Genomic DNA, 27,592 nt, shown 5'->3' with positions numbered 1-27,592 from the left:
AATTGTTTGACTGTAAACATGTCAGAAACATTTAAAATAAATGTATATTAAAATCATTCTGATAACACCTAACCTTTGGCTAAAATGAGCTCACTCTGGAAAGTATAATAGTGGTGTTGCAGTAGCTTTGGACTGCAGTTAATTAAGTAGAGTTATAGCTAGAGATATATACAATATTTAGCGTAATATAGGTAGACCGCTCATTTAGTTAACTGACGTTTCTACACTCATGTTCCAACTGTCTTATGACACGTACCGCAAATTGGAATTTACCCCAAAATGACTCACCTGTGTAGCTTTTTTAAAATGTATTTTCCGTTATTTTTTAGACCCCTGTATATTAAGTCTAAAATATGAATGTTTGACACTTAATTGGTTACTTCATGAAAGATTGTACAAATAACGTCTTTCAACTCCAGGTTATAGTGAGCTGTACGATGGCTTTTATTATGGAAAATGTGAGTTTTCGGTGTCTTAGATATGAAGTGTCAGACTTCACTTAGGTGCTACCTTGTCATTTAATGATAGCAAAATAGCTACTGTGTTATTTATTTCAAGATGGCTTTAGGGATGCGACTCAGATATCTGGATACGTTTTTAGTGTTTTCGTACATGTAGGTACCAGGAGTCCGAACAGAGCAACTAGTTGTTGGTGAGTTAAGGTAAAATTCTTGATTTGAAAGGTCAGCTAGTGCCGAGTTTGCCAGCTCGTAGCCATACAATTAATTTTAGCTTGCCGATCTAGCTAGCTAGCTAGCACCATTAGCAACTGTCATATAGCTTGCTAGCTAACCTATTATTGCTGTCTAGCTAGTTAGCTAATTAATTTGAGGACATTGTCGTGTACAACACACGCTGATCGCCTTAGTTAACTAATTAGCAAACTTTACATCTAAAAATAAAGAAGAAGAATTTCTTCTTTAACTTGGGCAATAACAAAACGTTTAGCTACATTTTTAGCTAGCTGACGACCCTAAACTAACTGGCTATTTGGGTAATTTGTTAAATTCGAAGTTGCTTATTAGTCTTACGTCGTACAATCAGCGTTAACTAGATAGATTTTTGTGAATATTGGAATGGTAAACCTAACGTAGCTAATAATCGTGTAGCATTAACCATCAAATCGGTAGCCGAGCACTCTGGGTGTATCTAGAAAGCTACGCTGGCTTGGTTAGCTGTTTGCATGATGCGAGACGAAATCCTCAGCGTAATTAACCTAGTTGGCCTAACCTAGGTTAACAAACCCAGCTACCTTTCACCTGACCCGCATCGCTCCCGGTTTAGTGACTAAAATATACACGTCAAGACAGCTTACTGTCTTTTTCCCTCTTTGATGTGTAGCTAGCTATTCTTCTTTAAGTCGATTGCTAAAACGAGAGTAAAACTTGGGACACATTATATATGGTCGTTTGGTTATGAAATTCGTTGTCATTGTAGTTTTGTTGCTTTATGTCCGTATTAAGTGGCCCTTCTTTTCAGTCTCTCCCAGGTGTTAATCGTCTTAGCGGCCTAAGATGAACGGTTTATCTGTTAGCGAGTTGTGCGGCCTGTTTTGCTGTCCTCCTTGTCCGAGCCGGATCGCGGCGAAGCTGGCCTTCCTGCCTCCGGAGCCTACGTATACCCTGCTACCGGACCTGGACTCGACCCCTGCTGTTACTTCAAACTTGGGGACCTCAGGGCTGCGTTCCAGACTACGCGGGGGAGCGGTGGGGGGTTTCGGAGACCGAGGCGGGGAAGGCCGGTGGAAGCTGCATCTATCGGAACGAGCCGAGTTCCAGTATTCCCAAAGGGAACTTGATGGAACAGAAGTTTTCCTCACTCGCTCTAGCCGTGGAAACAAAGTGGGATGCATGTACATCCACTGTGCCCCAACAGCGAGGTAGAATGTAGTTTTTGTGCTTGTTGTTTGTGTATATACTTGTGACTGTGTCTATGTGTGTGATCACATTGTGCTATGACATGGTTGTATGGCATGTTCCAACTAGTGTGCACATGTAAAGCAAACCCCCCTGTCAAGTTTCATGAAGGACAGTAATAACCTTTAAATTTTTCCATTTTAGTCATTCCTGTTCCTAGCTGCACTCAGCGTTGCCATCCCTTTGTGCATGTGTTGTGAGGCTTCTGTCCTGATGTCCATCCCTGCAGGTTTACTGTGCTGTTCTCCCACGGCAATGCAGTGGACCTTGGTCAGATGAGCAGCTTCTATATTGGCCTGGGCACACGCATCAATTGCAACATCTTCTCCTATGACTACTCCGGCTATGGGGCCAGCACGGGGAAGCCTTCCGAGAAGAACCTCTATGCCGACATAGACGCTGCCTGGCACGCGCTTCGCACAAGGTGAGCGTAGGTTCATCCAGAACATGCAAATCCACATACAGAGAGGATTTGAAGAGGACTGCCACTCTCTGTTGAGGGCAGTAGGCTTTTGTTTTAGTGTTTTGGTCTAGTAAAGCTAACCACTGAGTTTGTCAGCGCAGTTCTTTCTAATGATGCCATGCCAACATACTAGGATCCTCTGTGGAGCATTGATACTGAGATCACAGTAGTGGGAAGCTTATCAAAGATCCATTGCCATATGTAGCTTGTAAGGTGCTTATTGCTACTGAAGTAGAAATTCACACATCCTGTTCCAACCTTTACGCACTTGGTTAAAAAGGTACTCGGGTTTTCTCAAATGAGCGAAAATTGTTTTCCTTTGCGGGCTCTACTAAGATCTTCCATAAATTATGGATCCCTTATTTGGAATGTATAAAACAGCTGAACAACTTGTGTCCTTAGTTGACCTTGTTCTACAAATTGATAGCATCTGCAGTACTCGCCTCTGGAAACGGTCATGCTTCTTTTTTTTTTTTCTTCTTTTTTTTTTTAAATTTTCTTAATTTGAATATAGAACCAAAAATTGTCAATTTGTGAATGTCAGATTTTTGTTTTTTGCCATTTTATGCTTGCGTGGGCCTCTTGTCAGACAGATATTCACATTATTCAGATTCAGGGAAAGTCTTATGTTTACCATGGAATCAATGCAGGTTAACCTAGCTGTACTGAATCATAATTGCACAGCCGCCTACGACAGGATCTGAAGCACGAGCAAGCTTGAGAACCTAAACAGTGTGGACCTTGAGATCGAACTGAGCATGACCTCTACAAAGCCGCCCACTGTTTCCATGGCAAACACTCAATATAAGCCATTAGTTCACAGCTGGTGGGATGCTTGTGTTTTGTTTGTTTTTTTTTTTACATTAATTCCTCATTAAGGATTTCTGTTTTTTTAATTAACCTCCAGATATGGCATCAGCCCTGAGAATATAATCCTGTATGGGCAGAGCATTGGCACGGTGCCCACAGTGGATCTTGCATCACGGTATGAGTGTGCTGCTGTGGTCCTTCACTCGCCGCTCACCTCTGGTATGAGGGTGGCCTTCCCTGACACCAAGAAGACCTACTGCTTTGATGCCTTCCCCAAGTGAGTGAGGGGTGGGGATGTTCAGTTAAAAATGTACTCAAAAGACTATCTACATTTCTGAACAGTTAAATGCAGCATTCGTGTGATGTTGGCATCATTATCAATTAATCCATTAAAGGATTTTTGATTGGCTGCTTAATATAAGAGCAAAAAAAAAGTCAGTTTCTCTTCCTCTTTTTGCCTTTCCCTCCGCCGCCTTCTGTTCCTCTCAGCATCGAGAAGGTCTCGAAGATCACGTCGCCCGTGCTGATCATCCACGGCACAGAGGACGAGGTGATCGACTTCTCGCATGGCCTGGCGCTGTTTGAGCGCTGCCCCAAGGCGGTGGAGCCACTGTGGGTGGAGGGTGCGGGCCACAACGACATCGAGCTCTACAGCCAGTACCTCGAGCGCCTGCGCCGGTTCATAGGCCAGGAACTGGCCACTCAGTATGCCTGAGGCTCCCGCCGAGGGCCTTCCATCACCCGGGAGGCCAAGGAAGCCACGAGACACGTGACCGGTGCCGTCCGAGCTGAGGTCAGGCGAAGCCCTAACAGCCGTGTCATTTTCAGGGCCTGTGTCGCCTGACTTCTCCTGCCTGAGGTGTGGGGAAAATTAAACGTGGACACCTCAATGTTTTTACAGAGCTTTTTATCAACAAGACAGCAAAATACAGAATCTCTGTGCTAATGGAGAAGGCAGGGGAGTCTAATACTAGCTTGCGCACTGACCCATAGTGAACGCATTGGCTTCTGTTCCTGCCGATTCAGGCATCTGCTAAAAGACGTGGTCTTCAGAGACGTTCGCTAGACCTTTTATGGGTTGGTTTTTTTCTTCTTCTATGAGCAGTATCCTGGGTGTGGAAAGCATACAATTTTTCTTGTTCGCAGGACTACCAGTGCAACGGTTTTTGCTTTTTTGTTTTTCCCCTGCCTTCCCTGCACATGTGTACATGTGCTCTCTGCTGGGCAGATTAGGTATGGTGTGTTTTGTTACTTTCTTTTTTTTTTTTTTTTTTTAAGTGTGTGTGGTTGCCTGTACCCCTGGAGACCATTATATATATGTTGAGTTATTAAGGCCTGTACCATTTGAAAAAGCAAAATGCAATGCTTTTGTCCTCTGTTACTGCCATTTCTTTCAGCCCTCCTCCAAGTTCACATGGTCAGCATTTGGAGCATGACCGGTCACGCCAGCTTGTGTGTAATGTGCCAATTCCACCTGCCCCGTTTGTCCAAGCATTTGGTGACATTGATTACTCCCCACACACACAGGCTCACTACGACTTGTGTTTAATCTGGCAAGCAATATTGCTTTGATCACTGTGAATATTGGAGCAAAAAGATTTAGATTAAACAGTCACCTGGTTCCCTATGTTTAGAAACCGGAACCATCCTGCAGCTCGGTGATTGTAGGCATAGCACAAGTTCTGCTCCTGTTGGGAAGGACGGACCCGAACAAGATGTTTGTTTTCTTCTGTGAAGGTTCCGCTCCAGTCCAGCTTTTTTTACAGCCACGTTCCCATTTTACCTCACGTACATCAAAATATAATACAACGTCAAATGCCATTTCTCCTCAACTGTGCTCCTGCCTGTCACAGCTGTGCTAGATGTCACTGTCTCACTGTGACATCCCAACATCAGAGGGCACGACACATCACTTTACACACACTATCCATACACCCCCCTCTCTCTCTCTCTCTCTCTCTCTCTCTCTCTCTGTGTATACACACACTATCCATACACCTCTCTCTCTCTCTCTCTGTGTATACACACACTATCCATACACCTCTCTCTCTCTCTCTGTGTATACACACACTATCCATACACCTCTCTCTCTCTCTCTCTCTCTCTCTCTGTGTACACACACACACACTATCCATACACCCCTCTCTCTCTCTCTGTGTACACACACACACACCATCAGTACACCCCTCTCTCTCTCTGTGTACACACACACACACTATCCGTACACCTCACTCACTCAGACCCAGGATTGACTTTTCCTGGTCTTTTCAGCCTGGGGCTCATAAAGGCTGTCCCTGTGACCTCTAAGTGTGTGTCTATTGATTAATAAGAGATGCTGTTTGGAGTATAAAAGCATGCTAAAATACAAAAATGCATTGGCAATTTGTAAGATACCCCTTATCCTTCTGGTATTTCTTATTGTGGGAAGGTTTGTATATTAAGCTATTTATTATATTAATATCTCTTGCAAAACACTCGATGTGCTAGATATGCTTTAACATGTTGTACGAATACTATTATGAACTTGCAGATCTATTTTTCTAAGAGGTTTAGTGATATTTGCTATACTGTTAAAGCCTTTGTCTAAACCAGAACCATTTTTAAAGGGGCAAGGTGTTTGAGTGCTTGAACAGGCTCCTTCAGCCTGAAGATGCTCCCCCATTAAAACTGCAGGCTGAATAAGGAAACCATCCCTTATGGCTTGAGGGAGACGAGAGGAGCGTCAGGTCCAAATCCCACTATCCCTCTCCTGAACTAAAAAGCAACAGTATTGATGATAAACTGCTATGGGGTGTACATGTAAAACTCAAATTTGTAGGGTGCTGGGGGACTTTCTAAAATCACAGTGCAGTACAAATTTCAATGATAAATGATTTGTTAAAACTGGTTGTTGAGGCCATTAAAAGGTGGTGATTGTTGTTCATGATCTTGTGCTATGTTCTACTAGTCCTATCTCCTCCCTTCCACATCTATACTTGACCAAATGGCAACCTATGGTGCAGATGTGTAAAACAAAATGTAAACAACAAAATCCTCTTAATTAAACTGATAGATGTATTAATCATGTTTCTATGTGTAGCTGCATATATGGATGATATGATTTTCTCTTTATGATGTAAGGACCTTAAAGTATGTTGGTTTTATCTACACTTTTCTTAGCTGAAGGATGTATGTGCTGTATTGTAATTGACAAATAAAGGAATGGTTCTGTTAGAACTATGCTTGTTGGTCATTTTGATTTTATGAAGTTTTTTTTTTACTAAACTTGCTACAGTATTTTTTTCAGTTATATGCACTAGTATGTATACAAGCAACGTTCATAAGGTATGAGATCAAATAATTCAATGCCACTACGTAATTTAGTGTCAGTGAACAGGCACTAGAGGGCGATCATGCTTCACGACTAAACGAAATGTCGCAGGGACCATATAAATGGTGGTTAAAATAACTTTAATTGTGCGTTTCCATTTTAAGGCAAGTGTCCAACTTCTGGTCTTGGAGATTTGCCACCCTGCCGAAGTTAGTTCTAAACTAATCTAACCTGACATCTTAATCAAGACTTTCAATAACATTTTAATATTAGAACTAAGCGTGTCGTAATTAATCTTTGCGGGACCGAAATACCGGGGGATTGACGGCATTATTTTAAAGTTACAAGCTCGGTTCACGCAAATAGACCTAGTCGCTAAATATAACAATAAAATAGTAGTACTATGAAGCGCTAAGAGGTCAAAATAAGTTTTCTTGATGAGTGCGATACGGTGCATGTTCCAAAATCTACAGTTTGGTCTCAGCAAGTGGCAACAAATTTCGTATATCGTGGACTTAATATGAGATCTGTTTAGCTAGACACTTGCTGTGACACTCTGTGCCAGCAGGGATAATAGAGAGTAATCGATCACGTCAGGCTGATATCAAAGCGGACAGAATGCCGTCGAACGAGCACAGCAATGGGGGTGATAATTTTGTGTCAAAATACTCTTTAATGCCAAGACGGCTGTCACGAAGGAAAGTAGTTCGTTTATAGTATTATAACGTAAATGACTGTTCATGTGTTGCGCCGCTCGTACACGTTTTCTGGGCTCTACCAGTGGTCGGGCTTCCCTGCTTTAACGCACCTGGCACGGCTGGATGAGTGGAATCGGGTATTACGGCGGAGCGGGAGCAAAACCCACAGACGAAACTTGTGAAGAATTGACTACAGATAGGCCCGATTTCCTAAACTATCAGATAGGCCCGAGTCCCAGTTACTGTGGTTTTACATCAACTGCTCATTTATCCAAGGTTGTAAATTGGACAGGTATTCCGTCTGTAGAGCTCTTTCAAATGAGCAATTTTGGTTCGGTTGTTTCTGTCAAGAGAAGTCAAAACTGATGCTGGAGATTAACCATCTTGTGGTTAACAAGACGATGTACAATTAGCACAGGCCTTCTGCAGGAAAGGGATGAGGTCTGCGGTGAGCGATCTCACAGGCTTGGCTCCCAGCTCACACGGGCCCCTGGCTGATTTAACACCGTCCTCGGTTCAATATGTACATGTCAGAGTCTGCCACTATTTCCTGGTTTAAATTACAACGCTGCTGCACCTTTGGGTTGAAAATATCAGCCGTAATCGTTTCCTGATGCGCATCTCCGCGACAGCAGGCAAAAAAAGGAGTGGAGAGAGGGTGAGGGGAACCTGCCCGACTGGAATATAACGGCGTATCCACGGAGGATCTCTCTCTCTCTCTCGCTCGCTCTCTCGCTCTCTCTCTCGCTCTCACTCTGATCACAAGTTCTCTGTAGTTTACAGGATATGGAGGTTTCCGTCCTCAAAGTTTCAGCCTTTGATCTTTCTAGTCCATTTTCTGCCATATATATTGCAAATGGTTTTTATGACTATTATTATGATTGTTCTTAAGAGTTTCGAGTGGACTATGAAACCTCTCAGATGTGCTTACGGTGACATGAATTAGGGGAATTTTTTTTAATCTAATAAGATATGCTAATATGATGTTTTAATCGGCCACAGCAGTTCTTTGGAATGGTAATGTGTAGGTTTTGCAGGCTGCTGGAGCTGTCATTTCGAGTCTGGCTTGGACCACACGAACGGCATATTTCACGAGAGTATCAGTTTTTAGTTGAAACTGTATCTTACATGGCTTGATACTGAATCACAAGAGAACCCATCTGTTAAATCTGTGCTGTATTAACCCTGAATTCACGGTGCTAGCCTATGTGAATTTGTGTATGAGCCAGAAAGGGAAAGGTTAATTATGTCATATGGTATATTAAGATAAAATACCAAGAATTTAAATTGAAATAATATAGGTTATGGCGCATTACCTCTACTCTAAAATCGTTGTTTTCATTAATGCACAAAAAACGGGCGTTGGTTGGAATAAATAAGAAAAAAATTATTTTAGTTAAGTTATTTTCAAGTCAGAGTGAGATATAAGCCCCAGAGTATCTCTCCGTCATGACCCGTCTGTTACGCTAGGAGAACATCACTGCTTCATTGATTAGCTGGCTCAAGTCCAGGATTTTTCCTGGCCATTCTTGCCGGGGCTGGCTTGTTCTCGTCCAGATCACCAGAGCATTGTAAAAGTAATTCTAATCGGTGCACCGTAACAAATTGTCAGCTTTTTGTTCGTTTGTTTGTGTTTGTCTTGTTTTCACGAAGAATGAAAAAATTGTTTTCCCCACAAATAACTCACAATAATAAATTACTTGTCCTCTAGCGTACTTATGCTGTTGATATAGAATTTTAATGATTCCTGCTAGAGTGGTCAGTGGTTCATTTTTAAATAACAATAATCTAAAATTTAGCATCTCTTCCTCTCGCTCACACACACACACACACACACACACACACACACACACACGAGGAAAGAGAGAGAGAGAGAGAGAGAGAGAGAGAGAGAGAGAGAGAGAGAGAGAGAGAGAGAGAGAGAGAGAGAGAGAGAGAGAGCGCTTCATTTTCGTCGGACTGCGCCTCGGAGGGCATTGATACAGCGTCGCGTTCCAGCCTGTGACCGAAGCAAACCGTTAATGATCTTTCTTTACACGAAGTGTACCGTTATCGAAGAAATCTGCTTATGAATGGGAACATGTTCGGAAATACGTGTTAAGCGAATTGACGCGCTGGTTTGGGCAAGAGGCGAAGGACCAGCTGAAGCGGTCTCGCTTCTCTCACTAAGAAAAAACGTATGATGACCATGGCCATCGGTGATAACTAGCTTTGCACTTCAAACCATTCCAGATTTGTAAAGACAGGAAGAAAAGGAAAAGAGTTGTTTTTTTTTTCCTACAGGAAGAGAATGACACATCTTTTAACTGATTTTGCGGTATTGCGCCGCGGTTCAACAACGGGCTGCTTTTGACTGGTCGTTCTGGATCCGTTCCACGGCAGCTGCCTCCGTTACTGAGCCACACCTAGCGTAACATCTCCGCCGTTCTCACCGTGTCTGCACGGGGTAGCCGACAAATACCGCCTCCGTTACCCAGGGCGGCAGCGCCATGTGCCGTGCTCATGTAATGTACTGAAAGAGACGTTGTGTCTCGTTACCGGGAGCGCATTCTGAGCTACAGGATTCACTGCGCTAAACGCTCCCCCGTCGCCCGAAGGATGTCACACCGGGGCGTATGATCGGAGTGCAAAAGATTCGGGTGACAAGGGAGAACTGTATTAATTCACCCGGAGGCGAGCCGGTCTCCCCTTGCATTGTTCTTGGCTAGACCTCGGGTTTTATTCCTACATCATCCCACACCACCAAGACGCGCGCCAGCTCGAATTGACGACATCAAAGTTAGCAGGTGAGAAAATGGGGCCGAATTTAGGAGACAGGTTTGTCTACTGCGCAGGTTTGCTCCGCGCCAGCCATGGCCCTCTTTCTTACAACGAAGTGCGCCCTGCCAGCGGGCCACCTTTGGCAGAAGCGCAGTAACTCTGCGTTTTCTCTACTAGGAGTTGCCGATGGCGACGCGAAAGATCCATATTGCAAAACACTTTCGTTAGCAATTCACTCACGTGCAGCGCTTGGCCTGTCCTGTAGTCGGAGGGAACAAGTCCGCGCGTTTGGTTGGTATTTTTTTCCTTTTCTCGCGTGCCTTTACAGTTTTGAGCCGCTGTTGGATCGCTTCCAGGATACTGGATACTGGATATAATATTAAAGCTTAATACTTAGTACGCTAGCGTTATGTAAACTACATTTGGAATGTCAATAATGGACTGTTGACATAAGCTAAACAATCCATAGGAAGATTGAGGTATACTTAACCACAGACGCGGACAGGCAGTAATGAAAGATAGAGGCCTATTTGTTCAAACAAAAGACAAATTATTTTATTAATATGCAAATATCATTTTCACCTCTACCTGTAGGGTTTTGTTTTTGTTTTGTTTGCTTGTGTTGTTTTTGTAAGGGGGGGGGGGGGGGGGGGGGGGGGGGGCTCGCTCATATTGATTCTAAACTCCAGTAATGGATTCAATATTGCTATTGAGAAGCATGGTGGATGAAATCAAAGTTCCATGACAAAGATTTACAAATCTTTCCAGCATGTTGTGCATCATTGTGTTCTTTCGGCCCTGCATTAATGTCTTAACATGAACATGTCGGCTGTTTCAAGTTTAAGGGAGGTGTTGTGTCAACTCATGCAGCCCTGTACCGATATGGTTTACCCTGACACTCTGTCCTTAGTCTTTTCATTGGAACTTTACCCTTTTTCTCTCCCTCTCTATCTATCTCTTTTTTAATGTCTAATAGCATTCATGGCCATTAGAAGTCAGTGAAGTTCAAAAAGATCAAAGCACTTCAACGAGTAACTAAGGAACTGAGACAGAGCAAGTGAAAGATTAAAAATGAGGAAAAAAAAGAGATGTGGAGAGAAAGCCTGTTTCTCCCAACAGAAAAGCACTGGCTCAGTGTGAAACAGCGAAGAGGAGTGTCTCCTCTCTTATCGATACTGTCAATCAGCCCTCCTCTGGGACTAAGCTGACTCATCAGACACTAAGAGTCCAGGCCAGAGCCTGCCTTCTTCACCTGCCCAGCACCACTTCTAACATTCGAAGCATTCACAGTCAACCTCCGGCCTGCCCACATTTACAGCCAGACCTCTGATAGTCTGGGAAATTAGGGTTGATTCCGGCTGCAGACGATTGTGTGGACGACTGATCGCAATGTTTGCTGTTCATTCGTGTTGTGACTGTTCTGCATCTCATGCTGAGAGAAGGAGTCCCAGGAGGCTCATGTGTTGGGAAGGCTGTCTGGTGGGCAAGGCTGTCTGGTTGGGAACACTGTCTGGTTTGGAAAGCTGTCTGGTTCAGAAGGCTGTCTGGTTGGGAACACTGTCTGGTTTGGAAGGTTGTCTGGTAGAAAGGTTGAAAGTCACTTTTAATAATAAATCACAGAGAACATGTTACGTAATTCAGCTGAAAAGCTGAATCTTTAAAGGTTCATTTGACTTGTGAAGTGACTCACTCCATCATGACATGCGAGATCAACCATTTGAATGAAACCGTTGCTAATTATGAAAGAGGAGGCCAGTGTATTTGGAATACGGTTCATTATATATCAGTTCTCCAATGAAATTGACAGTTTTGTCTACTGCAATGCAGAATGTGTCTAGTTTATGCAGTTTAGTGTGTGTCAAACTGCTGGGTAGAGACAGGCTGCCTGTTTGCTATTAGAGCAGGTGTGTGACTAAGGAGAGAACGTTAAGACCAGGGAATCAGCTGAATATTTTAGTCTTCTTCTAACACAGCTGAGTCTGTGTGTGTGTGTGTGTGTGTGTGTGTGTGTGTTGGGGGTGGGGGGGGGGGAGAGCAGAAGAGACCTAATGTGTTTATGTGAGAAGAGATATAGACATTCAGATGGTCCATGTGTATGCGTAAGTAAGAGAGAGGAGAGAGGAGTGTGTGAGAGCAAATGTGTTTGTGAGGTTGAGAGAGTACTGTGTAAATGTGTGTTATATGAGTGATGTTTATAATACTGTGTGTGAGTGTGAAAGAGAGAGAGAGGTTAAGAGTTGTGTGTGCATGTTTGAGAGAGAAAGGTTGAGAGTGATGTGCGTGAGAGAGAAATAGGTTTAGAGTGGTGTGTTTGCGTTAGAGAGAGAGGCTGAGAGTGTTGTATGTGTGAGTGAGTGTGTGTATGTGTGTATATGTGTTAGAAAGAGAGAGAGGTTAAGAATGATGTGTGTATGTGTGTTAGAAAGGGTGAGAGTGGTGTGTTTGTGTTAGAGAGAGGTTGAGAGTGTTTGTGTGTGTGTGTGTGTGTGTGTGTGTGTGTGTATGTGAGTGTGAGTGTGTGTGTGTGCGTGCCTTAGAGAGAGGTTGAGAGCAGTGTGTGTTCGAGAAGGAGGCTGAGGGAAGGAGCAGGCCAGACTCAGAGGCCCTGCTCGTGAATGGCCTCCCTGTTATCGCCCCTGCACACACAGGCGGCAGCACCACGGCCTGTTCGTGCAGGTGCTGCCTCCTCTGCTCAAAAATAGCAGGTGTCTCGCAGGGATAATACACCCACACCTCATCCTCGTCCAGCCCGCTCTACCTCCCCCTGGCTGGCTCCCCCTGCAGTGGCGGATCCTCAGCGGGTGCCCATCCCTGAGGGCCCCTCGCTACTCCCCAGGGTCCTGTAGCCATGTGTGACGTCCGGACCGGTGTCTGCATGCGGTTGGTGACGCCACAGCCTGTCATTTCTACAGGCTGCCGATTAGGGGACTGCACTTACCTCACCGGGTTTTGTGTCCACCCCGTGCCAGGACTTAGGGCTCGGACACACATACGGCCAATGCTGAGATGCAAGGGAGAGCAGGAGAGTGTGTTTGTGTATTACCAAGTCACAGTTGGAACCACGTGTGTTTGTGTGGTTGGGATTGTGTGTTACTGAACCATGATTTGGAAGTGTGTATCTCCTATGTGACTGTCTGTCTGTGTTCTCTATGTATCTAAGCGATGCACAGACAGTTTGGTGTATTAACTGGTTATGTTACATGTAATGATTGTTCCTCTTTAAAAGCGGTTATGTCACACTTTACGTTTTATAACCGGATACATGTGTGTGGTTCTTTTTTTCTCTAGGTGTTGCCTGTCTTTATAACTGGTTATATCACTCTTGGAGCTTAGCTTCCTTCAAACAAGGCTGATAGTCAATTTGGCAGAGAAGCGATAAAAAAGAAGTGATTTGAAGAGTGACTTACAGAAGTCCTTTGTAGTCTATATCAAATACATATCCTCATGTAACAATAGATAGGTCAGTGTTAAGAATACGATCAAGCTAAAGCCCTGGATAGAGTGGAAAAGAAGACACTAAAAGACATTTTAAGTGCATATTTAAGTGCTTAGTGACTCAGTGAAGAAGCGAGGGTCTTCGTTTTGAAGATTGAAGTCTGACTCAGCTTCACAGGCAGCCAGTGGAGGTTCCTTCAACCACCTGGGTGCCAGGAGAGAAAAGAGTCTTCTTTGGGTCTTGATGGATGGTGGTTTAAGTCAAGCTGCACTAGAGGGTTTGATTAGGGCTTTTAGGTATGTGGGAGCTGGTCCGCTTATGGCATTGTGGACAAGTGTCAGTATTTTAAATCTGATGCACGCAGCTATCCAGAGCCAGCGGAGAGAACACAGCAGGGTGTGACATGGGAGAACCTGGGGAGGCTGATATCATGCTGTGCAGCTGCATTCTGTTTGAGCTGTAGGAGTCTGATGGCACACAGAGGAAGCCGCCAGCAGTGAGCTGCAGCAGTCTGCTCTCTTGATGACAAGGGACAGAACAAGCACCTGCATTGCTTCAGTGGACAGAAATGGCCAGACTTTTTTTGTCATTGTAGAGGAGAAACCTTCATGACCAAGTCAAGTTAGCAATATTTGTTCATAATTGTTTTTGCTGCATGTTTACACATATCAGAGTTGACAGCCCTCATCTGCATCTGAGAACTAGTGCAATCCTGCCTTACCTCACCTGAATTCAACTGTGATGGGTAGCGAGGAGGAGCTGAGATGTGCAACATTTATTGAGGGCAAAAACAATTATCGAGATCGCTAGGACTTTCCATTGATCAGTAATGTTTTAACATGTCACTGGACTACACGCATGCCAAAGCAAATAGCTTGCATTTCCTTGGATTAACAGATCGCCTCATAGCTCGCTAAGTGCCGAAAGTCCATGCTCTAAATGCTAGCCATTTAGAATGTTTGCAACTTCATTTCTCAGTGGTCAGCACATTCTTTCCTTTTGAAGAGAAGGAAAGATGAATTTCAGGCTATCAAGTTCGGTGATTAAAACATTCTACTCTTAATTTAACTGCTAATTAATTTATATTACTACTACTACTATTACAGTTCTAGAGTTCTAGATCAAATTGTTCAGCCCTGTTTGTTAAATAGGTCATGATTTAAATTGTGTGTGTTATAATGTAGCATCCCCATCCCCCTGTATGTCCTCCTTTTGGGGGTTAATAAAGTGGCCACCGTATTGGGGAAACTCAGACTCAGGTGAACAGCATGAAGGGCACAGCTAACCAAAGCACGAGACAGAGGAGTAGAGGGAACAGAAACAAAACAAATCCACATGGCGCTTAGCACCATGGTAACAGCGATGCCAAAAGGGCGAAAATGGCCACATAAGCCTCTCGACATTTGAGTCTTTACTTTTGAATATCGGCCCCAGTTTATGGCAAAAGAAGGTTAAAAATATGGATTAGCCAGATAAACTGACAAGGTGTTATAGTTTCCTATATATATTTTGACAGTGTAGCACTTTGGAAAGAAAAAAACCCTCAGGCCATGTAGTGGGTTTGCTTTACAGGCAGACTCTTCCTGCGCCAATTTGTGCATGCATAAAGATAGCCTTTCTGCAGCCGGTTGAAGACAGCCGGTGGGTTCCAGATGACATCACCACCTGGACATGCTGCCCAGCTCAACTGGATGCAGCCTTTGAGTTCTAGTGAATCAGGCAATGAAATCTGAGTGATAAGGTGGAAATTACAGGTTCTCCTCTCCAAGGAGTAATGTTAAAGGGCAGCAGTCAAATTCGGTCTCGGTCCACAGTGAAATTACTCTAGTTCCAAACGTAGTGCCAAAGCTCAGGATGGCTTGCGTTGAGCTTATCGAGACTATTTCATTAGATATCTCCATGAGAGTGCGGTTTACTGTAGGCCTAAGCAAAATCAGTGTCAGTGAATCACCTCTTGTTTCGCATTGTCATCAGGATATGAATGCATGTCAGGAGAAGGGTTCCCTAGTGAGGTCTTTCCAGAGTTTGTAACACATTCGGCTCATGGACTTGAATCAGGTGTATTAGAGCAGCGCCAGTAATGAAACTGGAGTTATGGCTAAAATCCAAGAACATTGACTGAAAGAGAGCGAGAGCGAGAGAAAGAGAGAGAGAGAGAGAGAGAGAGAGAGAGAGAGAGAGAGAGAGAGAGAGAGAGAGAGAAAGGGAGACCATAGTGAAGTTGACTTATAGTACAGTTTAGTGCTATGCCATACTATAAAATGTAGCAGGCCTCAGGGAGATGCATAAACACTGAAGATGATAACTAGGAAATCAGAAAATTCACCATTTGAAAGAGAGCCGCAGTCAAACGCAAACTGTGTGTGTGTGTGTGTGTGTGTGTGTGTGTGTCCCCTGCTGCAGACCAGGCCACTCCTCACCGTGCCAGTGATGTAAATTTGCCCTCTTGCAGGATTGCATTGCATCCCTCTCCACAGTGTCTCTGAGGTGTTTCCTCCCCTCCTCTGTATCCTCGTCTGTCCCTCTCCCACTGACCCAGTCCTCTGGACCCTTACTGTCAACAGGAAGCCAGACAGGCAGCGGCCCGTGCGACTGGAGCTTTGATAAAGAGATTAAAGACATGGCAGAGTCCTTAGAGTAAGATAGGGAGAAAAAATTATTTCTGATTAGCTTACATGGAGTATGCATGAGGCATCAGAACTGCATTTAGAAAGTATAATGTACCACATAACGTAAGGACACAATAGCTCTGCTGTTCTTTCCATTTCACGGGAAGACCTGAAAAAGAACAGATCGTGTGTGATCTGTTAACTAACCTGGGACTATATTAATGCCCTGCAATCGTTTCACTGTTGTGAGTGGTACTTCCCCCGACATATTGATCTTTCAGTGTGTGAACAAGCAGGGGATGTATTCATGGGCATACACAGAATTGAAGTTAGTTTGGCCAGAGTGGTACTAGACATTAAGCTAATGTGGCAGCCTGCCTCAGTCCTACGTTCCTCTTATCAGTTTGTAAACACTGGCCGTGCAGCTGGCCATTCCTGGCCAGATTAATGATGTGCTGGAACCAAGTGATATCATCAGCGTGAGACAAGATATTCCCCTCGCACAGCACTGCTTGCACAGCTAATGTCCCCATTTGCAGGAAAAACCAGAGAGCTGACGGTTGGTTTTACATTTAGTAGATAAGAAGAGTGCTAGACGTTCTTAGCCAAAAAAAAAAACCCCAACATAATTAGTCATGACAAGCCTCAGCAGAAGGCACAGCTCCTAGAAAGCAGTGAAGAACTTTGAAGAAGCACGTGACTGTGTGAGTGTCACCTGTGGACATGCCGTTTTCCGCAGTCTGACATACCGAACTAGCATGAGGGGAGAGTGGTGGTAGCTTCCACCCAAGCAGTCACGAATCTGATCACAGCTGCTGTCTACTGCATTTGTGCCCTTGAGGACAGAACCTAATCTCCAGGGGCCCCTGGGGGATCTGTGGTAGGCTGTGCTGGGCGAGGACAAAATGGAGATACCAAAACAAAAAAAAGAAAAACGTCTAGCTGACTCAGAGATTGTGTACCTGTGAAACCCCACAGTTCCCAGGATGCCGAGAAACACCAAGTGTCCATAAACACGCCGCGCACTGTGGACAGACTCTGTTCAAAGCCGCCTCCACTCCGAACCAAATTAGCGCAGCGCATCTTATGGAACTGTTCAAAATGTAATCGGCACACAGTGGATGGGAACTCATCGCTGAATTAGAGGTGGGGATTAGTTGGCATAAAAATCCGTATGATTTGAGGTTGTTCAGTGTGTTTTAAAAAATATCCACAAATCCATATCCATTATTTAGGTGATTGTAATGCATTCAAAATATGCTTATAGAAACAATATACAAACAATGAGATTCATATGAGGAAAAAAACTGAAATATTAACTAAATAAATAAAATGTTTTACTTTGAGTTAGAACAGTTAGGTTTTATCCCAAGAGCCAATTCTGAGTGTATACTAATCTGCATAATGTTTGCACAGGGAGCACTGGAGCATCAAAACATTCTAAATTATTTTTAAATGATCTGTGAAATTCATTAGAATTATATTCAAACTTCCATGCTTGTTTTGTGCCCATTCTCACTTCTTTCAGATGTTCCACTACTCCTGCAGCAAAAGCAGTCAACAAAGACTGGAGAAACAATTACTTATATGAGCGTGTTTGCATTCCAGTATTCCAGTATGTTACACGGGAGCTCTAGTACCCCCCCCCCCCCACCCCCCCCCTCCCCGGGCCCTCGTCTCCACGTACACACAATGTGCCCCCAGGCCTTGTCGGCTGTGACAGGCGTGCTGAGAATGCTCCCGGCCCTGCTGTGCATGTGCTGCCCCTTTAGAAATCAGCAAGGAGTCCTTCATAAAGCCTCTCTGTGTCGGCCGGGAGCAGGAGCAGGAGTCCTCAGCCAGGAGGGCCCGTCGCCCGACATCCTGATCTGGATGGCGGTAGACATTCTCACCGCAGGGGGCGGGGTTTATAAAAGGACGGCTGGCACCTCGACCTTTGACTCTTGTGCCGGCTCCGGAGCCTCGGCGTGATTAACGAGAGCGGGAGGTGAATGGGGGCTTCGCAGAGCGAACGCTGCCTCGCTCGAGCGCTGGCTCATCAGGTGCCAGCAGTGTGTTTGAGGTTTGAAGTGTCATAGGGGGAGGGGGTTTAGACCGGCTCGACATGTGCCAAGACGTTTCTGACACAAGTGTGACGCCGCTCCAATTACAGAGAGAAAGGAGAACTGCGTTAATAATGTATCACTTGGTTATTGGCGTAGTATTGGGGAAATTTATTCTCTTCTTTCTCTTCGTTTCTTCTCTCTCTCTCTCTCTCTCTCTCTCTCTCTCAATTTCTTATGCTCTCTCTCTCTCTACACCTCTCTGACGTTTACACTCTCTTGCACACCTTCTTTTTCACACTTCATATGGTATTTATATATATATATATATTTCCTCTCAATTTAGTCATATCCAGTATGTGCCTCGAAATATGGAAAAACCAGATATGTTGCTGTATAATGCAATTGTGATATACCTTCATAGTGCGACATGGTTATAGATTGGCCTTGTGTTATCTTGACAAATTATTTTGTGCACCTGCAAAAAAATTATTTACATTTCTTGCATCATGCAATTGCAATGATTCATTAATCACGACATCCACACAGCACTTATTTGAAATGTCCAGGACTAGCCAGGAGGAAACACAACACAATAACAGTTTTGAAATTTGTTATAGAGATCATTTGCACATTGTAGCTTTCTATGATATCAGTACTGCAAAGGCCAATATTGTGATAACAAACAACAACAATAAAAACATTTGATTTACATAGAGTATTTTAAAACAAGGCTTACAAAGTGATTTACAGAATTAGAAGAAAAAGTCAGAATACACAAACAAAGAATATGATAAAGGAGCAAAATATGAAATACTGTACAGCACAGCCCTAATCTCCCATCAGCAGGAGGGTGATTGCAAGCCCTGACTTTCCATCTACCAGCCACAGCACCGATGAGCACGATGAGCACCTCTACATACTCACAGCACCTCCACACACTCACAGCATCGATGAGCACGATGAGCACCTCTACATACTCATAGCACCTCCACACACACAGCATCGATGAGCACGTCCACACACTCACAGCACCGATGAGCACCTCCACACACTCACAACATAGATGAACACCTGCACACACTCACAGCATAGATGAGCACCTCAACACACTCACAGCTCCGATGAGCGCAATGAGCACCTCCACACATTCACAGCAGCCCCACACACACGGCACCGATGAGCATGTCCACACACTCACAGCACCTCAACACACTCACAGCACCGATGAGCACCTCCACACACTCACAACATAGATGAGCACCTCAACACACTCACATCACCGATGAGCACCTCCACACACTTACAGCACCTCAACACACTCACAGCACCGATGAGCACCTCCACACACTCACAGCACCGATGAGCACCTCCACACACTCACAGCACCGATGAGCACCTCAACACACTCACAGGAGACACTGAGAGCTCTACTCTTACGCACTAGCACAACGACCGTGCTCATGCACTACAGTCGTATACATAATCGGAATTTGTTCCCTTCACATGAACTGCTCTCCTCCACAAGCTTCAGTCGGCTCTCTCTCCTTCCCTGGTGGATGATGGGAAAACTGTCAGGGCCAATCATATCAGCCAGCAAACTATGTGGTACTGACTTTACTATGATACCAAGAAGAGTTTTAATGTAATAACTGTAATATTGACCACATTAACACCTTTTATCTCTTTTTCTTAAGTACTCGAAAATATTTATGCATGTGAAAATGCACATTAAAGCTTAATTAAACTAGTGTAAACAAAAATTGCCAGTCACTACTATGGCCAGTCACCACCTTAGTAGTAACCACATGGAAAGACTTCAGTTACAGCCCAGCGTGAGTGAAAGCCAAGAAAATATGAGTTCTCTGACAGTAGGCACAGCAGGAGAATGACGAGGATCGAAGGTGCGGCAGGGGTCAAAGGCCTCGTCGACCAGCTGCCATTATTCCATGCCCACATCCCGGGACACTAGCTGCCTTCCAAGTAGCACCAACCCTGACTGGCCACACCTTGCTTCCTGTCCAACAAGGCGTGGAGATCAGTGTGCAGCTCACGCTGCAATATTCCCGTCAATGTACACGCCTTTAATTAGAGGCACTTTACTCCACCTAATCCTATTGCCAGCATGTGGTTTCAGACACATACATGAACTGGTTTAAGCACACGCTGCCTTTTGCAGCATATGAGCTGTATTCCCAGTTCATTCCTACGATGGATCTGCATGACATGTCGAATGTATTCAGTCGGTTAACACATTAGTGTAAGAGTATATCTGCACCAGAGTGTCAGTAGTTTGTCACCATATCATTTCAGATTTATTTTTGCTCTTTGTCTTTCTTGCCATCACATTATCTTTCATAACTCTCTCTCTGTTTTGCGCTCGCTCGCTCTTTCTCTCTCTCTCTCTCTCTCTCTCTCTCTCTCTCTGTTATGCCCCAGGGTCGTCTCGTGTGTAAGAGCTGTACACTGGGTTTGTAAAAGCCGCGCCTGGAAGCACTGAATCAAATTATTCTCCGGTTACCAATTCATTTCTCTTTATGGCAGCTCACTTGGGACTGGAAGCCACAATAAGTGAGCCTGTGTGTTGTGTTTTCAAGGCCATAGTTGGCCTAGCTCCACCTGGGCTTGCCTTGCAGTGAACGTGAAGGGCTTCCCCACAAACACGTATACAAACAAAACAAACCAAGAAAACAACCTGTATACTGCAGAGCCCACAGTCCAGGAGCTCTTTATATTTCAGCATTTTTGTCAGCAAAAGACCTAGATAAAACAGATGGATAAAAACAAAAGAAAATATTTCCAATTCAGGAGAGAAGTATGTCTAAAAGTCATGTTACAATTTCCTTCTTCTTTTTTGAATGCTAGATTTCAAATGGTAAAATTGGGCTGGAATAATGTAATAAATTTTCAAATTCTGTTGATAAAGTTATAGAATCAGCTTTCAATTTATTATAACGTTTTTGACTATTAAAACGTTTTTGACATTAGCGAAAATGATGTAAGCTTTAGATATTTAATATTTTAAAAAATATTATTAGTATTAGTTTATTTATTATCATTATTGTGTTATTATTGTGTATTAGTTTTTGCATAAATGATTAACTCAAACCAGTAATTGGGAAATGACGCAGGCTTTTGGACTACTGTAGGTTGACGTTATTGGGCACATCTCATGTGAATGTCCTGCCATTGTTGGACGTGATTGGTTCCAGTGCTTGGTTTTCATTTAAACCCAGATGTTACCCAACAGCAAAGACAAGCCTCTTGGCCTGCGTTAAAGAGCACTTCTGTGGAGTGGACCAGAGCTGCAGGGCTGGTGCTGCTTTATCCAGCCAGGGCTGGGCTGAGCTGAGCACTCGCGCATGCAGGTAACCCAGCCAGTGTTCAGCCTTACTGACTTCATGCAGTTTCTCTCTCTCTGCCTGTCTCGGCACCGTTTCACCTTTAGGAAGAGGCGAAGAAGAGAGGTATGCTGAAGCTTTGTTTGCTGTGAACGCTTTATCTCCGCACACGCTGCTTAAGCCGCCTTGCTGGCAAATGTCTGCAAAGAACCCCGAGGAAAGATGTATTTCCATTAATTCCTGTCACCGAAAAGCAACGTTATTTGTCATTGTTGGCTGCTGCTGCAGCGCTCCCTTACCCAGTTTTAGTGGAGGTTTGTATTATTGGCTTAGCAGGGAGAATTTATGTTGGCCTGGGACTTTTATTTCATTTTCACACAGAATTAGGCTCTTGTGTGACTTCACAAATTAATCAGTATAGGGTAAGTAAATAAATACGTTTTTGCAAACCCCGAGGCCCATGTGTGGAACTTGTAAACCCAGCAATCATTTGGTAATTATTCCAGCATCAGGTGCAAATGCACTCTAGAAATGTACAGATATGACATTGGCATCAGGAGAAAATGTCCTTAATGATCATAGTTATGATTGGAGTTATATGATTGTAGTTAAATCCATCTACTGTATGGCAGCTATAAAACAGGCATCTTTTATGATATTGCTCAACAACATAGTTGATTGTAAGCCACAGGCAATGAGTCATAACTAACTCCATCCTTAACTGTGGCATAAAAGGGCAGACTAAGGATAATATAAGACACGCCCACACATGCACAACCACACCCACCCACACACATATACACACACACACACACAGTACTGTGCAAACATTTTAGGCAGGTGTGAAAAAATGCTGTAAACTAAGAATCCTTTCAAAAACAGAAGTGTTAATAGTTTATTTTCATCAATTAACAAAATGCAGTGAACAAACAGAAGAGAAATCTAAACCAAATCAATATTTGGTGTGACCACCCTTTACCTTCAAAACAGCATCAATTCTTCTAGGTACACTTGCACACAGTTTGTGTGTGGACAGTTTGGAACTTTGCTGGTAGGTTGTTCCAAACATCTTGGAGAACTTACCACAGATGTAGGTTTCCTCAAATCACTTTAGGCCAGACTTCTCCGGACAGTAGATGGGTGTACCTGGGTCTCACTGGTTTCTGCCAGTTCTGAGCTGATGGCACTGCTGGACATCTTCCAATTTTGAAGGGAAATAAGCTTGATGTGTTTTTCATGTGCTGCATTAAGTTTCCTTGGCCAACCGCTGCGTCTACCATCCTCAACGTTGCCTGTTACTTTGTGTTTCTTCAAAAGAGCTTGAACAGCACATCTTGAAACTCCCGTCTGCTTTGAAATCTTTGTCTGGGAGAGCCCTTGCTGATGCAGTATAACTAACTTGTGTCTTGTTGCTGTGCTCAGTCTTGCCATGGTGTCTGATCTGTCTTCCACAACCACACCTTGACAGCAGAGTTTGGCTTTTCCTCACCCAGTTTTAAGCCTGCTACACAGCTGTTTATGTTTCAGTTAATCACAGTGTTTCAACCTACATGTGAAATTGATGATCGTTAGTACCTGTTTGGTATAACTGGTTGATCATACACCTGACTATAATCCTACAAAATCCCTGACTTTGTGCAAGAGTACCTATAAGGTTTGAAGGCAAAGGGTAATAACACCAAATATTGATTTGATTTAGATTTTTCTTTTGTTCGCTCACTTTGCATTTTGTAAATTGGTAAAAAATAAATAAATTATTTTTATTTGTATGTCTGAAAGGATTCTTAGTTTACAGCATTTTTTCACGCCTGCCTAAAACTTTTGCACAGTACTATATATATATATATATATATATATATACACTAAAGAATTTTACAAGATACAGGTATCAGGTATATTGCATATCCGCATCCATATTAATTCCAGAGTTGGAATGCCAGAGACGTTTCAGCTGCAGAAATGCAGCTACAGTGTTATTTTCTCATCCTTCGTAATGTCACAGTGCCTTCATCTGCCCTTAAACCAGCTGTGACGGGTATGTTTACTGTAGCTTTCCTCTGTAAGAGCCACGGATAAGCCTCCAGTCAGCATTACTTACATTTGCATTCAGTCTTTGTGTGACTCTCCCGTTCTCTCTCGCACTGAATTCCATTCAGAATTCAGCCCTGCTAAAAGCACCTCTGTGCCGAAGGCCAGTGCGCTGTAATGTCTGTGAACAGAAACTTTGCAGACATCACTGGACCGCTTTGGGTCAGTCTTTCTCGGTGGGTTTGGTTTGGCTGGTCACTTACATGCATGGCAAGGGGGATCACTGTGTTGACGCTGACAGGTAGCTTGCATTAGATTAATGCACTTGTTCTTATTTGAGGACACGAATCTGCCTGTTGTCGGAACGTGGCGCATTTACTGGTCTCATGGGAGCAGGCAGGAGTTGCCGGATCAGCACGGCGGGACGTAATAAGCTGAATTCTCGCTCCACTGGACGATCACCAGCCCCTGTCTGGTTTTGCAGGTGCAGCAGCTGAGGTTTGAGAAGCTTCACGGAGCAGGCCTGATTCTCGGATACGGCGCTGGCGTAGCGCCTGCACTGCAGACTACGTGGAGCAGCAACGATTCCGTTCACGATTTCATCTTGATCACCATGCCACCACCGTTTAGAAGCCAGTTTGTTTGTGATCAAAGGGTGTGACCTGGCTAATCTTGTAGATAGAGGTCACGGTTCACCTAATACTGTAATGCAACGCAGCAGCAAAGATGCAGCGTGTTTAAGTGGTCTTCTGATTTAACGGTACAAAAGTACCTCAGCAGACAGATCGTCAGAAGGGGCCTTTCTTGGGCTTTGGGGAGAATTTTAATTGCAAAGGAGCCTCAGCAGGTACTGTCTTTGGGAACCTTACAGACCTGGTATCATGACAGAATCGTACTGTGTACCATTATATCACCTGGTCCTGCCTGAGATGGCAGGTAATAGAACGCAGCGGAATGTGTTTAATTGCATGAAACTCTCAGGATAGGAAGGCAGTAAGTAAAACAGCACGTCACTGCAGTTCCTGTGCTAGGTGAGAATGCAATGACAGCTTTGTATTCGAAACGTCCTCTTACTTTTCCCCGAAGTGGGTGGGCTGGTGCCAGTTTTGCACTGGTGCACCAGACTGTCAAGAGCCCCAGGATCCAGCGTTTATCGGTATCAGAAGCGGTAGCACCTCACTCTTTCTGTTTAAGGTCTCAGCTCATAGCGCGAACTCACCTGCGGTGTCGGGCGCAGGAAGCCGCCGTCCGGCGGGACAGCCTCCTGTCACGTGCTCCTGGCCGCATAAAACAGCCTGTGGTCTTTGTGCTCTAAGCAAGAGCTGTTGGAAAGTTCCAACTAATTCCCCCCGTTAAAAGTGGGAGGGGCGTGACGAGTGGGAATCTGCGACTGGCACGTGACACAAGCAGCAGAGTTTGTATCCCCCAAGTGTGCTTTTAAAGACCGCCCGATGGGCCTTGGTCACACTCCGCATCCACTTCACTCGCTAAATTTAGCCTCATTAGAAAGAATTAAACAAAGAGAAATGTCAGCGATTGAAGACACACCCCCACCCCTTTCCTGACCATTGCATGTTGATCACACTTCTTTGCTTTGATAATGGTTTTTCTTTTTTCAGTCCAAGGGATTACGGAAGGATTACGTTTAGCACACTGAATAATGTGCTCAGGCTCTACTGGCATATGTGTATTGCTGCAGAGAATGAAGGCTGGCAAGGTGACAGGCGTCTGAATGCCAGTAAGTATTCATCTTGGTACTGGAATGGGCGTAGAAAACTCTCTCTTTGACGATATTTGTCATGCTTGATGCCTACATAAACGCAACTGGCCCCGGTCTCTTTGTTTTCGTAAATAACTGGTTTTAGTTTCCGAGGTTTGTTGTCGTCTCTCTGACGTTAGCTCTGTAACAAACAGGACTGGACGACCAGGCAATCCAACCCTATGGTCATTAGCTAGCTTTCTCAAACCACTAGAAGCGATCCTGCTCCAAGCCGGGGAGAGCCAGCCAGGGCTACGAAGTCCTGGAGAGATGACAGCGAAACGTGGTTGGGTCCCTCCACAACAGCATCTGCCGCGCGGCCGTGGCCGCCGCTTGGGGTTCGAGCGGTTCCTTTTATTTCCCACCCCCCCTGCGGGCGGGCTTCTCCACCGCTCCGTGGCCGGAGGCCAGCACCATTTGGAAACAGATCTGCCCCCCCGAGGGCCCGTGGCGGCAGCAGTGTTGACAGCTTAAAGGAGCAGTTCAGCCGTTAGCGATTAGCCGAGCTGGCTCTGCAGCACGGCGCCTCCCAGGATGGAGGGGAGCGGGTGGAGGGACAGGCTGAGGTCGGGGAGGATTTCAGTAGCAACGGAGGAGGAGGAAAGCGAGGGATCAGACTCGGAATCTGGACTCGGATCAGTCTCTCAGCACGTGGAGCAGTTTAAGTGAGGGTCAGATCATTGACTCTCATGGGGCGGAGTGGAGCTTGTATGCAATGCTGTGCCACGTACCTTCTGGTTACAAGGCGTAGTTCAGCTCACCAGACTGATTCATCGAATGAAAAACCAGTCCATATCAGTTCAATTTAGGTTTGTTTTTTTTAAGTGACCACAAGGCAGCTTTACAGAACCCCTGTTCCAGATCTCTAATGAGCACGCTGAGGCCATGAAAAGATAAACAGAACCTTGAGAGGAGGCAAGACTCAAAGGAGAACCACACTTACAGGCTGTAGGTAGCCATGGAGACAAGGATGGAAATGAAATGCAGGGTTAAAAACAGAGGTAAGCTAAGATTTGTGAGATAAGGCAGTAACAAATGCCAAAAGTCACTCAAGGGTCTGTGAACACTGTGTTCATAGATGTAGCTTTTGTCATATGTCAGACATGTAACAGATATGGCATTTCTCCTAACTAAACACACCCGATTCAACTCATCACCTAATTACCCAATTGTGTCAAGTAATGTAAAAGCAAAGGAAATAATCTAATGCAGACTGCTTGGGTGCACTGGGAACCACAGCGGGATCCTAATCCCATGGCAGTAAAACACCGCCACTTATTGTTTCGCCGCTCAGGAAGCTGTGTGTTGGTTCTAGCCTTTTCAAAGGCCCCGACTGTGAATACACCAGCGTTTCGCAGCTTCCTTCCTCCAGGAAAAACACCAGGTCAACACAGGAGCAAAATGACCAGTAAAATGCCCACCAAAAGTGAATGTGCTGTGTGTTGTGTTTATGTGTGTGCGTGTGTGTTACAAGAGTGTGTGGGAGCACTGCTGGCTAGCGAAGACATGGTTAGCAGCGAGTGTGCCAGTGACTCACAATCAGAAGTGGTTCGCTCCTTATAGAATGAGTCAGGCCAAAGAACCCTCAGGCATTGACTCACATCTGTGGACGTGATCCTGAGGAGTGTGGGACACACAGCGCTCCTGTTTTCTCGGAGACGTGTGGGACTGGCGACATGGAACAACGGAACGCTCGTTTGTTATGCTGATGGATTGGGAAAGCCGCAGAAGGGCGGGTGAATCTTGCAAGTCGCGGGCCTTGTTTTTCCTGGGTGTTTGGAAGCGTGGAACGGCTGGCAGTCTCTAAAACCATGGTCTTATATCATCAGTATTTACCTTGGATATCACAGATGGGATCTCTTCCACTGCTGCAGTAAGAAAAATGACTGTCTCGAGTACTCGGATTAGGAGAGTGACACTCTAAAAGAGTTCACTCCTTCTTTGAAGTTTGTGTGCCTAATGGTCCTTGCAATTTATGGTAGAACTCCATTGGAAACAGGTTAAAGTTACTATAATAAGGAAGACACAGAAGTAAAGAATAAATCCAACTGGAGAGATTAATCAAAACAAACCAGGAGCAATCAAATCCAGAACTGTAATCCAGTCTCATAACCATAACAGCGAATTTTTCTGGTAACAGAAGATAAACATGACAGACCTACAGGGAAATAGGCTCAGAAACATAACAGCAAATGCAAGACTTTTGCAAAGGCTGATGGCATGAAGCAGAGCGCATGTACACAGAATCGTTTACAGCAGGTATCCCAGATTCAGTACCGGGGGAGACAGTGATGTCCGGAGTGTTTCCTCCGACCCTGATGTGATGGCTATGCTCCTTCATCTTTTTCTTCTGCCGTTTTCCACTGCTCCGTTGAGAGAGAGCTCCTCTCAACTCTCAACTCCTCCGTGCTGCAGGCAGG

The 27,592-nt window shown here is 44.6% G+C and overlaps 2 protein-coding genes across 3 annotated transcripts in view; both read left to right on the top strand.

The window, feature by feature from the left end:
- The first annotated feature begins 514 nt into the window (after nucleotides 1-514).
- abhd17aa (abhydrolase domain containing 17A, depalmitoylase a) lies at nucleotides 515-5,198 on the top strand. 2 transcript variants are annotated; one of them, XM_027025042.2, is made up of 5 exons: nucleotides 515-652; nucleotides 1,480-1,879; nucleotides 2,146-2,340; nucleotides 3,287-3,466; nucleotides 3,679-5,198. In XM_027025042.2, exons 2-5 carry the CDS (start codon nucleotides 1,515-1,517, stop codon nucleotides 3,902-3,904), a joined length of 966 nt encoding a protein of 321 aa, XP_026880843.1. In that variant the 5' UTR covers nucleotides 515-652; nucleotides 1,480-1,514; the 3' UTR covers nucleotides 3,905-5,198. The 2 variants fall into 2 exon arrangements, with proteins under 2 accessions (XP_026880843.1, XP_035383641.1); XM_035527748.1 differs by having other exon boundaries at nucleotides 515-662.
- A 3,965-nt stretch (nucleotides 5,199-9,163) lies between these two features.
- Nucleotides 9,164-27,592, top strand: part of sema6ba (sema domain, transmembrane domain (TM), and cytoplasmic domain, (semaphorin) 6Ba) — a 77,481-nt gene continuing 59,052 nt past the window's right edge. The window contains exon 1 of the mRNA XM_027025064.2: nucleotides 9,164-9,983. The gene's annotated coding sequence lies outside the window, so the exon portion shown is untranslated. The remainder of the gene's footprint in view (nucleotides 9,984-27,592) is intronic.

This window comes from Electrophorus electricus, chromosome 7 (assembly GCF_013358815.1).
Source record: "Electrophorus electricus isolate fEleEle1 chromosome 7, fEleEle1.pri, whole genome shotgun sequence".
Taxonomy (NCBI): Eukaryota; Metazoa; Chordata; class Actinopteri; order Gymnotiformes; family Gymnotidae; genus Electrophorus; species Electrophorus electricus.
Note: the sequence above shows the minus strand (reverse complement) of the source record. Positions and strands in the feature narration are given on the sequence as shown.

What these genes read in the sequence shown, in the direction of transcription:
- abhd17aa (XM_027025042.2), top strand. Translation starts at nt 1,515, where the DNA reads ATGAACGGTTTATCTGTTAGCGAGTTGTGCGGCCTGTTTTGCTGTCCT. An exon ending in TGGCACGCGCTTCGCACAAG is followed by an intron (nt 2,341 to 3,286) that starts GTGAGCGTAGGT and finishes ATTAACCTCCAG; the next exon opens with ATATGGCATCAGCCCTGAGA. An exon ending in TGCTTTGATGCCTTCCCCAA is followed by an intron (nt 3,467 to 3,678) that starts GTGAGTGAGGGG and finishes TGTTCCTCTCAG; the next exon opens with CATCGAGAAGGTCTCGAAGA.